The sequence below is a fragment of the Mugil cephalus genome, chromosome 9 (genome assembly GCF_022458985.1).
Source record: "Mugil cephalus isolate CIBA_MC_2020 chromosome 9, CIBA_Mcephalus_1.1, whole genome shotgun sequence".
NCBI lineage: Eukaryota > Metazoa > Chordata > Actinopteri > Mugiliformes > Mugilidae > Mugil > Mugil cephalus.
The window spans coordinates 4,241,138-4,254,455 of record NC_061778.1 but is presented as its reverse complement, the minus strand read 5'-3'; the positions used below and the strand labels follow the sequence as shown (position 1 = coordinate 4,254,455).

Below are 13,318 nucleotides of genomic sequence, written 5' to 3'. Positions count from 1 at the left end.
GATCTGATATCTGATAATTTTCCCCAGTTTCGCTGTATTTACTGATACAGTGATGTCAAAGCATAGATTGTTTTTTTTTGTTGTTGTTGTTTTTTACAAAACACATCTGAGCTTGTGCCTTCTGGCCCCTGCTGGGGTATTTTTATTGACCTTTTTGCACTGTTATTTTGCTACGTACTTATTTAAGTAATAAATAACTCAGTGTAATCCTTTTCTTAGAGTCATGTTGAAATCTGTGCTGAGAAATGTATACGGTACATGTATACGGTACATACATGTACACACACGCACAGCAATACTTTGAAACATGACAACCCTCAGTGGCTCACTATGTGCGGTTTAGACTAGTCAGTGTAAAATTTGCATATTATGTTCTGCTGTATGCAAATCATTTTTTAAACAATTAGCTGCGTGCCACTGTCGGTACCAGATGTGCCCGCCCCAAGTGTCCGGCGCTTCTGCATGACGTCACGGCGTAGGGACGTTGACGACGCATCTTATTACTGGTTCGACAAGAAGCGTAAGGGACGTTAGCAGTTAGCGGATGTTATCGAGACGGAGCAACTTATCTGTTTAGTTTTGTCCTTTTATTCTTTGGATACATTGATAAAAGCTGTATTTGTCTATAATCTTTTTAAGGGTAAAACTTCTTCAATCTTTGACATTTTATTACTTTGTTTTTATGAATAATGTGCGGTCATCGTATCTTTTATGTTTTGTGCAACATTAAAAAATTATAAATAAAAACTTTATCGAGCGATCTCTTTCAAACATATTGTGAAAAAATAAATTAAACTCGTGTTGTCGAACCACGAACCGATCTCGCAGTATGAGCTGAATGGAGCCAGACAAACAGGCCGAACGTGCAGTGACGTCATCTTGAAGCGACGGATATTCGGGGCCAGCTACACCACCACCAGGGAAAAACAAGCTATCTCTTTCACTACCAGAACCCATATTAAGGTAAGTGTTCATTCACGTGATTGTGAGTTGTGTGGCAGTTATAAGGTAAACACTTCCTGGAAGCAATTTCCAAGTTAGTTGGAGTGATATGTCTGGTCCTCACTGTAGTATAACCTGATTTAGCATAACAGGATGTCACTTTGTGTTTTAGTACAGTAACTCAGACTGTGCTCTGCTAGACTGTTTAGGATTAAGATACTTTTTCTTTTTTTTTTTTTTGCAGATTTTGTTTCAATATAAACTTCTCACCAAATGATAACAATCAAACCCACTGAAGTGGTTCTTCCATCTAACCCATGTGTATTTTATAATAACATTGCTTTAGCTGTATGAGATTTTATGTATTGCCATTTCTTGTAAGGTGATACTGAGTGCTTTGGATTATTATCTATTATTACTTTTAAATATATTTTTGGGGCTTTTTAAGCCTTTAATGGACAGCAAAGTGTAGAAATGAAAGGAGACAGGGTGGGAAGGACATGCAGGAAAGGCCACCTGGTGCGGGATTTGAACCGGGGGGCGCCTGCAGCAAGGACTACACCCTCAACACATGGGGCGGGCGCTCTACACACCAAGCTTAACACCGTCATAGTAAGTTGAGGGAAAAAAAAAACCTCATCAGATATAAGCAGCAGTGTTCTCACATAAAACAGATGGTGCAGGAGAAGTCGTGTGGGAACAAAACCTGTTTCTGACATTTTATATAATGTAAGGAATGTCTGGAACAATAGAAATACATAAAACTGTCATTATATATATATGTATATGTATATATACGCATGTTTTTAAAACAACTCCTCCGGGTATTTATTTTATTCTCTTCAAAACCAGGTGTCACATTTTCTCTGTCAGCTAATTTTATTTTTGTCACAGAGTTCTATGCAGCTTGCAGCACAACTGCTTTCCCAACATAGTAACACTTAACAAACACATAAAACTGTGCTGGTCCATTTTTTTTTTTTTATCTCTGTATGTACACAAATCTACATCCAGATGCGTATGTTTTCACTCGTGTGCACGAAAAGCTGCTGAGGACGACATGCGGGATCAGTCTGTGGGTCTGCACCGGATCTGAAACGTCTTCATCGCCACCGTCGAGTTCACGGCTTCGTGATGTGAACTTCGCTGTTGCCGCTCCCGTTGGTGGTCGTGGTGATGATGTACTGCGTGGTGGCTTGCTGATTGGTCGGCTGCTGCTCCAGGTGTTCAGTGTGGGGTTGGGTCGTACTCTGAGGAGCGGCCTGTTTCGACTCCAGCTCACCCTGACCCTCGGAGATAACGTAGTGTGTCTACGGGAGACGAAACATTTTTGTTTTAGTTCCACAATGAATTAGAACTCCCATCTGGCACCAATACTGACAGTTTTATAAAAGTTTTGCTTAACGTTAAAAAGCGACAACCAGCAAATGCATGTGCATAAGCAATTAAATGACATAAACAGCATCACACTGGCTTTCACTAAGAACTTCCTGGGACACAAATGACTAAAATAACAAGGCAGAGAAACTGAACTACACTCAGCATCAGGTGATTAAATGACATAAAATGTTTGTTTAGGGATTTTCAGTGTATTTACTGCAGCATGACAATATCATCATTTTAGTTTTTGCAGCATATCCATGTGATCCTGTTAAAAACCTTCAGAGATTGCAGGGTAGAATTTAATCCAGTTAATCACATGCATGTTCATATAATTCTCTCTTTATGTTTCATTATAATTATTATTTATTTTATTATTTATTTTTTCTGCTGTTATGTCCATCCTGTCTATTCGACAAATCTTGTGCAACACATTTATCACTGCTGCTACAAAAAACAATATATATTTTTAATATTTTTTTAGTATTAGTATTTTAACTTTAGTTCGTAAATCTTTGTAAATAATAATTCCTTTGCACTATTTTGTATATAGTTGTGTTTTTTGCATCGAAAGGTGAAGCTCTACAATCTTTCACCATAAAGGGCATTCCATTCTAAATTGTTATGTAATATAATGTATATATTACACATACCTGTGTGTGTTAAATGTATATATTATACATTATTATATGTCATATTTATTATAGTATATATTGAATTAACATAGGGAGAAGGGGTTGGATTTAATAAGCTTTGGCTTCTTCCCACTCCTTTTCAACGTAAAAATGTGTTCAGTTTTGTTGCTATTTTACTTTGCATGGTTGTTTGCGTTCTGTATTCAAATTACTTAAACAGTTCATAAAAAAAGATTTGATTAAAGTAAATTAAACATTATCTAGTAAAATAAATTCTACAGAATTAGCATTAAACAATTCATTCATAAAATACAGTATGTTTCAGAATGTTTTTCAGAGGATGCCTTCAAATATTGATGGATTAACTGTATGAACACTCACCGCTTTCACCTGGTTGCTATTGACTCCAGATACAGGGGTGCTAGCCTCAGCTATCACATACTGTGCATGAGGTAGAGCCATCATCTGGATCTCAGATGCTGCAACAGTCAGAGGTTCACAGATCAACACGACTGACGGTCGTACAGTGTTGACATTGTGCTGGACATGGGAGTGGTGCAGGACTCACAGTAGCCTCGGTAGTTCCAGTTTCCAGGTATGTACGCGTGCTGCACAGTCCCCTGCTGCTGGCTGCTGCTAGTCTGGAGAGTGTGGCTCTGAGCTAAAGTGACCGGGGTGAGCTGGGCAGGACTCAGCTCCTGACTGGTCTGCTGGGAGGTGGGGCTTAGAGGCTGACCAGAAACCTGAAAGAGGGGAGAGGAGATGGTGATCGTTTGGCGAATGAATGGTCTCATGAACAAGCAGAAACATCACACTCAGTACATTTACATGCACGTGAAAAAAAAACAAATTGTTGCCTTAATCTGACTTTAACTGGACATCGTAAGTGCGTATGAACACGTTACTCCGACTTCATCCGTTTAACACCCCTAGATAATGAGATTGGAAATAGATTTTCTCTGGCATGTATACGCCTTAATTGGACTTTAACCGGACAACGAGCGTGTACATGCTCCACAACCGCTGTGCTGCCGTATGACCCCGGAACAAAAACATCCAAGAAAGAAGAAGAAGAAGGTAAACAAAGCTTTAAAATTCCATCTTATCTGCACCATAAGTAGCGTGCACTTAAAAAGCTGAACTATTATCCATCTAGTTGTTGTTTGAAATGCCAGTTGTTTATTATATGAGGTATTGGGTCAACCGGAAAGGGGGCCGTATTAACCCACTGACAAGACACATATCGCCACCTAGTGTGGAGGAGGAGGACATGTCAGTTACTGACCACATTCAGAAAGTCTAATTTCGAGCATAGCTCAATTAAGCTGTGCATGTAAACTCACTGACCTTCCTTTCAAAATGACCTGTTATGTGTCATAAACTACTCGTCTATGTAATGTGGGTTTACCTGGATGGCACCTTGTCCGGTGCCCGAGGGCTCAGTGACCTGAATGTGTTGTACCTGGATGGAGTGCTGACTGTATCCATGAGGGTCATGCAGCTGGCTCACGTCTACTGTCGGGTGCTGGGAATGAGGGGATGAGGCCTGTGAAACAGAGAGAACATAACAAGGAAACGTAGTTGGTCTTTTTTACCCTATACACTCTGTGAAAAACTCAATCTGCTTACATACAATGTATAAAATTGGAAAAATATACATCATTTTATTCCATCTTACCGGAGCTACTTGGACCACCTGGAGTTGGATGTGTTGTGGCTGGGACAGGCTGCCTCCTGCCTGAGTGACGGGGATGTACTGGATCCTCTGGTAGTCTCCCTGCGTTCTGTAGTCTGTGGTCATTGTTTGGGAAAGCTCCGTCATGGCCTGGGTCAGCAGATCTGTGGTCTGCAGAGAAAATAAAAGAATATCCAATTAATTCATATTTGGTGGATGTTAGTTGAACTTAACTTTAAATGCGGCACATGTTTGTTTCCAGCTTTTCTGTAACATACTGATGCCACTTTAGTGATTCTTGTTTGTGTTCAGTAATATTCACAATACAGATAATTATTAAGTGCGTTTTTTTTTTTTTTTAGACGTTAATTAATTATTTTTTCTTACAACTACAGCTTCAGCCGTGGTGCCGTCTGCACTGATGACGGCAGGAGCGCTACTGATGACAGCTGTGGTCAGAGGAGCCTGGATGGTCTGGGCGTACTCTGGATGCTTCTTTCTGATGTGCTGCACCATCTTAGTCTGAGAAGCAAAAACACAGATGTTGAATTTATTGCAAATTACTGCAAAAAAAAATAAATAAAAAATGTATTTAACGAAGCTTCACACCAACCTTGCTGCTATATTGTTTGGCGCAGTGAGGGCAGCAGACCGGCGCAGTGGCGATGGTGCCAGTCAGCTGGGTGTGTGTGCTCAGCATCGGGTCGGGCTCGCCGGGGGCGGCTGGACGCAACTTACGAATGCTGGGAGGCAATTCTTCCCCAGGATGGTTCTTCAGTATGTGAGCTTTCCTCTTACTGGCACTCTTATACACCTGCAGAGAGACCAGTTCATTAGACGCACTCATTAAAATTCCATCTTTACAACTTTAAATAAATACGGTGGTCCTTATCTGAGAGCACCACTCTGATGTTTTTACACATTTGAGCCACTGGTTTACTAGCTGGTCTAGTCAGTAGTAAAAGCAGTTGAGCAACTCTACAAAAAAGCATTGAAAATTATGGATAAAAAGCTTTACACACATGTGATATGTCGTTCTTTTTTAGCCTTCCGACTATAATCTGGCCCATTTACATGTACACGGTACTGTTCATTCATTTGCATTGTTCCTTTCTTTCCCAAATAAAGTCTGGGACATAAACTACCTCGTCTGAAAATGACAGAATTGGAAAAAAAAGACAAACCTTTTCACAATACTGGCAGAAGTAATCCCTGTTGGGCTTGATAATTGGCAGCGTTAGTTCAGGCACCTCATCAATGCGCATGTCCGGATGACGCTTGGACAAATGATTAACCTGGAACCCGAAAAAATAATAATAATAATAATAAATCTAAGTGCACTGACTTTCAAAATAAAAACAGAAAAAACAGAATCGAGTCTGTGAGTCGCATCTCACCAGCATCCCCCTGCGTCTGAATCCCATCATGCACACTCTGCATTTGAACGCGAAGCTCTCGAAGTCGGTGGTGGGAACCTTCAGCTTGAGGGTCTTGGAGCGGTGGATGCGGTCGGCCTTCTTGGCCTCTCTGTCTGGATTGTGCATGCGCTGCATGTGCTCCCGCAGCTTATCTTTCCTCTTCATGTCGCAGGAAAATAAACACGGATGATGATGATGGAGATAATCGTCACGGAAATGTGCAAATTAAAATAAATTTAAGTAAAACCAAAATTCATATTATTTGGAAAGTTTAACAGGTTGAAAGTTAAAGGAGTTGATATTGAAAGAGTAAATGAATCACATAAATTCACTATTCTTAAAATCAAAAACATTAAAAAACTACTTTCAGCACATATTATGTACAAAGCATTAAACAACCCGTGTTGTTGTGCATGTTCACATTCTCCACAACCTCTGCGCAGGTGTATCACCCCAGAACAAAAACATTTAAGAAAGCTGGTCGCAGAACAAGAAGGTAAACAGAGCCGGTCTGCAGCATGAATGACTCCTGTTGTTTATTATTTGAGGTAACAGGTCAACCAGAAAGGCGGCCTTATTAACCTGCTGAGAAGACATATATCGCCACCTAGTGTGGAGGAGGAGGAGGACATCAGCTACCTGTTGCACGTAAACTGGGACAAAGACCACATTCAGAAAGTCGAATTTTGAGCACAGCTCGATTAAGCTGTGCATGTAAATGCACTGATAAAGGAGAAGATGTCTTCTTCCTGCTTCTCATGTCCTTCATTCATTGTTTAAATAAAGTAACACTGCACCTGTTATCCCTCAATACTGCTCAGGCTTATCTCACCTTGAATTGTTTGCCACATGTCGAGCAGAGGAAATCCTTGCGGTCAGAGTGGCGCAACATGTGCAAACGCAGCTTGTCTGGGCGGCAGAAGGCCTTTTCACAGTCTGGGCACTGGAAGATTTTCTCTGAGTGGAAGCAGCGGATGTGCTTCTTTACCTGAGGAAGAGAACACGTTGCAGTCAGGAACTAAGAATATATATCCGCCTTAAACTTCCCGAGTTATTGCCGAGTCGTCACTAACCTGGATGAAGTCAGTAAATGTCTTCTTGCAGGACGGACACGTGAAGCAGCCGTTCACGGCGTGCACCCCCACGTGGTCTTTGAGCAGGTCCAGCCTTTCAAAGGTTTCTGGGCATAAGAGGCAAGAGTAGGAGCGGTTCTCTGTGTGCACCAGCAGATGATCCTCCAGGGACGAGTCGCTCGTGAAGCTCTTGCTGCAGATGTGGCAGGAGAAGGCGTAGGCGTCCCGGCCGTGGACGCGCAGGTGTTGATCCAGCTTGTCTTTGTCCCTGAAGGCCTTGCCACAGTGGGTGCATTTAAAAGGACGAAAACTCTTCCTGATGAAGAGATGCTGCAGGGCTGCGTTCTGCGACAGACGAGAAGGAAAGAAAAACACGTCTTATAGAAAACCTAAACGATGCTTTCAAGCATGAATGAGCTGAGACGGGGTCAGGAAGCGGCTGACGGATGCAATGGAGTGTGCAGGAAGGGGCCGTATCCTCAAATGTCATGTGAACATTGGCACCATGAAAAATGACAAAAAGGAATCTTTCTGTCAACCCTTCAGGTCACACCTACCTGCACATCCATCTGGGAGGGAAGCACGCATTGAGGGAAAGAGACACACTGTTGTAAAGCAATGCACGGCCACTATGACACAAATTAATCTAGATCAAAAACTCAGAAAACAAAGAGTTTCCAGTTTTACCCTGATTCTCTTGGCACGACGCATGTCCTGCGTGGTGAGATGAGCGTCTGACTGGCTGCTCTGTGTCGGGTCGTCCTTCAGAGGAACTTGCAGGTCTTCGTTGGACGGCGCCGTTACGGACTCTGGGACCGGACCCCCGTCAGAAGGTATGAGCTGACCCTGTGTCTCGGTCCCAGCCTCCACCTCCGGCTCCATCTCCACCACCTTCAGCCCATTCTGAGCTCCCTCTACCCGCTCCTCCAGAGGCTTCTCTGTCAGTTCCAGCATTTCCTGAAAAAAAAAAAGATTAATAATTGCATTTCTTATTAAGTCACTGGTACTTAAATAATATATTGTTTGATTATAAATAAATTATTTTTTTTCGTTAACCATTTGGTCCTCTTGGCCTACATCACTGTGATGTCACAACGTTAGCTGGAGGCAAAACAGAGGGAAGCTTGAGGCCAACACCGGAAAAAATTATTTCTGGGGGCCAAAACCGAAAAAGCAAAAACTAAACTTAACTAGTTTCATCGCACCAGCCACTGCCAGTTGTAGACGACTTTGACTAAACGTGATTCTTGATACAGGTTGATGCTAACGCTAACTGCGAGCTAACACAATGTTAGTTGTGTGTTTCAGGGGTGTCCAAGCAGAAGTTGTATTTACTACGTTACCCTCCACAGTGGTTCCTCTTACGTCTTGTAACATCTTTGTTGGAGAGGCTTCATCACTTGATAAAGACAGACCAGACTTCGTCCCCTCTGTGTCCTCCTTTGGTCAAATCGTCCATCATCCAGTGAGTGAGAGTGTAGGGGAATCAACTTTTTAAAGTAACACTCACAGTCTCAGAGAGCGAGTGTGTTTGTATATTCTCTAAAATATACGTTTTCCTCGTCTGTTCTTGCCGAAACAGTCCGTTAAAATATGCTAACCTCCGTTTACAAGGTATAATGTTTGAGATATTTTGCCTCCAGCTAAGCCACGCTTTAATCAAATCAACAATTTGATTAATAAACACAGCACACATGAATCCTTACTGTCGTCTTGTCCGCACTGGTGTCCACCTGTGGATCCAAACGTATAAATTTAGGTGGCCGTCCAGGCCGTCTTCCTGTTCCAAATCGCTTTCTGCCTCGTCCTCGGCCCCGGCCTCTGGATCTAAGAGAGGGGAGTCACAGTAAAGGGGTCGTATAGACTCTAATATTACAGAAATGAAAGTTGAAATATGAACTGGTTTTTTTTTAACCTGCTAACAGAATTTAACTTGTCGTCGTGCATGTTTAGATGTTGCTGCAGTTGTTCAGAGCTCACAAAACGCCGGTTGCACTCGTAACAAGGCCAGTTCTTCTCCTGCTCCCGGAGCACTGAGGAAACAAGAGCAAGTTCAGATTCAGAACAAACTTTTATTTGTCCCCCTGTGCGGCAACTTAAGGCACAGTTGAGCAGCATTATGTGCAAGAACAAAACATTTTTAAGTTACAAACAATGCAAAGTAGAACAATATAAAGCATATACAAAGGACTGAATAAATGTTTCAACTTTCCAAACAGTCCATGGATGATGAGGGTATGAGTACAGTTGACTGTAGTGTAAAAAAGTCTCTGGTATGTGAGCATGTGCTATGGTTGTTTGTGTTTTGCAGGGTAGCCTTTGTCCGGATATGGTATGTGTGTCCCAATGCTGAATCCATGTAAGTATTGTGGGCCGCGACTCACCCTTTCTCTCTTCTTCTGTAACATCGTGGATCTTTTGATTTACAAACTCTGCATACGATGCTGCATACCACACCTGGAAAAGCAAAACCTCATTAAAACAAATTCCAAAAAACTCGCATTTTTAGACCGAGTCCCTTTCGTTTTTGGCTCTGGTTTGCCAAATAATTCTAATTTTGCTGATTGATGCCGTACAAAGATCTTTTCCAGTGAAAGCAGCTGCCTCCTAGTGTTGGCAGTGATAATGGATGCAGTAATGGCATGTGTAGGAGAATATGTAACGCTGACCTTAAGCTCTTGCTTGGGTTGGATGTTCTTGATAGTTGTGTAAAATATTTCAGAGCCGTACTGATAAGCCACCAAGTTCTGCTCCAGGTGATTCTGAGCCGGTCTCACAAACATCATCCAGTTACAGCTGTCCTCATCGGAAAGGTCCAACCACATGTCATCAGACTTCTCCGCATCCTTCTCCCCATCCAACATGCACAACTAGGAGAGGCGATAGACACAGATCAATATTCAGAGTTAAAAATCCAATGGAAAAAAGATGTAATTATTGTTTAAAAGCATGCTGCATCTTTTTTTTAATGCTCAAGTCTATAGACTTTGGATTGTTGATACACTGAAAAATCAGTGCAGCAACAATCCAATAGGAACAAGTGCCAAATTAAGCCTGACTCACTTTTAAGTGAATGTAGTGGTCCTGGAGTTCGCTCTGTGGGACCAGGGGCCCCTCCACTGGGCCAAACTGTGTGCGCTTCGGGATGCGTCTCTTGGAGAACACTCCGCCCAGGAACCGGTCGATGTAGAGGACCAGAGGCAGACTGGCCCTGGCCTTGGACATCACCGGCCGGTTGGGGATGGGGTGCAGAGGGCCGTGCTTCGCACAGTCCGTGGGGTTGGCGCTGTTACACTCCTCGCACCCTGGGAAACCACGGGAAGCACAAAGTGAACTCCAGATTTCAAATATTTGTTGAGGAACGGTTAAATTTAAGTGTTTTTGCTTTTTTTACGTCACTCACAGAGGCTGTGAGGGTTGAATGACTGAGGCTGACTCGGCTCCCAGTCGTCCATCTCAGAGTCTTCGTCCTCGTCTTCATCGAAGTCATCTGTGGAGTCTGTGGCTCCGAGGGGACTGGTGGGAGTGTCCCCGATGTCGGCCATGGATGTGAGCGAGGTGGACACAGACAGCTGCTCCTGTTTGTGACGATTAAAAAAAACACAGACGAAAAAAGACAAATGCTATTTACACATGTCTTTCCAAACTCATCTTTGCATATTCTTTCTTTTTTTTACTTTTTATTTTTGCTTGAACCACTGCGTCCTCACCTGGGAAACTGGCTCCAGGATCGCTTGTGGAGCTTCTGCTACATTACTGAGAACATGCAGATTGGCAGCGTTCATGTTCTGCCCACTCGGCAGCAGAACTGTCACCTGTGAAAGAGATAGATTCAGATGCTTCATCGTTCAGCAGAAACGACCTGGCACACGATGAGGTGGCGCTGTGACGATCCGGGGTGAACTCACCTGCTGAGTCGTGCCATCCTGCTGAATATAAGCCACCTGCGGCTGATCAGCAAACACGGTCTGGAAGGAAAAGTAAAATGGTGTACATTTTAGACTGTATGAAACACTTAAACCTTATTTTTGAGAACACATAGGTGGCCAAGAATAAAAGCAGGGATGTAAACACCTGAGGGTTTCTGCAGTTGTGAACAAGTGAAATTTAAGACTTTTTAAGGCCAGAGGGGGTCATACTGCACTTGACTAAATGTAATTTAAGAATTACGATGCAAAATATGCTCGTATTTAAGACTTTTTAAGGCCTTAAATTGGAATTATCAAATGTTAGACTTCACATAAACCTGTCATTCCAGCCTTTTTGCAAAGAAACAAAAAAACAAAAACAAAAAAACGTCTATTTGGGACCTACCCAAAGTTAATAGGACGCTGTTCATGAACATTTTGGAGCTCATGCATGGTCTTGATCTCTTCTGAAAGCCAAGACTCTGAAGTTTCAATCTCAAAATTCAGAATCACCCTACATGGCATTGTTATTGTTTGTGGCTGTGTTTGCTGTCCCAAAGTGTTCATGTGTCCTGAAAGCAGCCCTTTTCTTACCTGAGTGCCATCTGCAGGGTGTATGTAGACCAGTGTGTGCTCTGCAGACTCTACTGAGGTATAGGAGTTCCCGTCTGCCGTATAAACCACCTGCTGCTGTCCTCTGTCCGTCTGATCTCCACTGTACACGATCTGGGCCACGGTGCCGCCTTCAAAATGCACCTGTAAACATGATAAGGATTATTACGCCCATTCATTTGTGGCCACTGCTTGTAAAGTCGGATGATTTAGTCATTGATATGGGGACGTGTTGCACCTTTCTCTAAACCAGCAACTCAGAAACAGTTCAGACAAGGTAGTAGTACCTGTGTGGGGTTGCCTGAATCACTGTTAACAGTCTGACTCCACACAGCGGACGGTTCCTGCTTGGTCTCCATGGCAGCACGGTGCCAAGCCTGCAGCCGGCAGCGTCACCGATCAGTTCAATTCTGATTCCCTCTCTTGAGACAACCAGGGACGCCTGCAATGGACACAGATAAGAGGTTTTTATGTGGGTTTTAATGGCATTATGATGACCAGTAAAAACAAAGATTTAAACAGGTTTTAGGGTGAATATGAAACTTCCAGGTCATATATGGCTAGAATCATGAATGCACGGGATAACTTTTATTTTGAGAAAATATGTTTCTTTTTGCACAAATGCTGACATGCATGAGGAAATTTATGAATGCATAAAACGTGTGCATGTACTTCCACACCTTCATGTTATATATATTTGTATATACACTGGACTTGTCTTGTGTAGTGGAGGTTGTGTAGCTGCAGCACTGTAGGGAGTGCAGCAGCCAGTGGCGCTGAATTCAACCCTAACCCAACCCATATGCCATCTGAAACAGAAATGTTGAGTCTCCGGGCACAGTTTCGTTCAGCTGTCAGGACATGCATGCACGCCAAAATAAACCAGCGTGTCTGTTCGTGCACAAGAGCGGCCACACAAGACTCTCAGCGGGGGTACGAGGGGGGAAAAGGCGGTTTGCACACAAGGCCGCCGGAGAAACGGCGTCTAAATACAACCGTGTGTCGGCACAAAAAACCGCGGCGGAAAAAAATCGCCGCTCTCCAAACTCATTCAGAAATCCAGTTGGTATTATCAATAATAAATTCGATTCCCCCCCCTATTTTAACCCCGCAGGTTCTCGGTCCCAACCGGACCATACCACAAAAACTAGCGCCGTAGAAACCCGGGCATTTACTGCACCGCGACATTAGCATTACAGCCGTATAGTCCCGTTGTGAGGCCGCACATCGGGACAAACATAACTTGTCGGGCCGCACCACACTGGCCGCATTTTAATTTTCCCAACAGCGGTGCTTTTGAAGCGCCAGAGGTCCGATTTATTTTTGAGTACACCCACCCGTCCCCCATGCCTAGTTGAGCCCAGCCCTTCGAGTCGTACAGTGTGAACAAGGAAGAACGGGCTCCATTTTGGGTGGGACTAACAACAACGGCGACGTCCAAAGAGACCCACAGGAAAAAAATACATTTTCCGTCGCTCGCTAATGCGCTAAAACAACCCGCACATTCAATCAGCGTTTACAGGGAGACTATGGAGCAGCCGAGCTTCAGATCTGGTCGTTAACTAATCCCTGGTTTTCTTACATTTTGTGGAAAACGTACAAGTTGTTCTTACCTTCAGAATGGTAGCTGCAGAGATGGCCGCATTGCATATATTAACATAATCTACCTAGCAAC

The 13,318-nt window shown here is 43.2% G+C and overlaps 1 protein-coding gene across 4 annotated transcripts; it reads right to left on the bottom strand.

Annotated features, from left to right (window-relative positions):
* Window positions 1-1,761: 1,761 nt before the first annotated feature.
* Window positions 1,762-13,318, bottom strand: prdm10 (PR domain containing 10). 4 transcript variants are annotated; one of them, XM_047595079.1, is made up of 24 exons: window positions 13,257-13,318; window positions 11,931-12,085; window positions 11,626-11,787; window positions 11,032-11,091; window positions 10,834-10,938; window positions 10,527-10,701; window positions 10,187-10,428; window positions 9,793-9,993; window positions 9,508-9,580; window positions 9,039-9,156; window positions 8,830-8,950; window positions 7,811-8,080; window positions 7,681-7,692; window positions 7,124-7,468; window positions 6,883-7,038; window positions 6,030-6,209; window positions 5,817-5,927; window positions 5,246-5,446; window positions 5,020-5,154; window positions 4,636-4,803; window positions 4,420-4,503; window positions 3,526-3,700; window positions 3,339-3,436; window positions 1,762-2,252 (listed from the first exon to the last, which is right to left on the bottom strand). In XM_047595079.1, exons 2-24 carry the CDS (start codon window positions 12,000-12,002, stop codon window positions 2,064-2,066), a joined length of 3,453 nt encoding a protein of 1,150 aa, XP_047451035.1. In that variant the 5' UTR covers window positions 12,003-12,085; window positions 13,257-13,318; the 3' UTR covers window positions 1,762-2,063. The 4 variants fall into 4 exon arrangements, with proteins under 4 accessions (XP_047451035.1, XP_047451032.1, XP_047451033.1 ...); XM_047595076.1 differs by having other exon boundaries at window positions 4,366-4,503; window positions 13,257-13,317; XM_047595077.1 differs by lacking the exon at window positions 13,257-13,318 and adding an exon at window positions 12,981-13,027 and having other exon boundaries at window positions 4,366-4,503.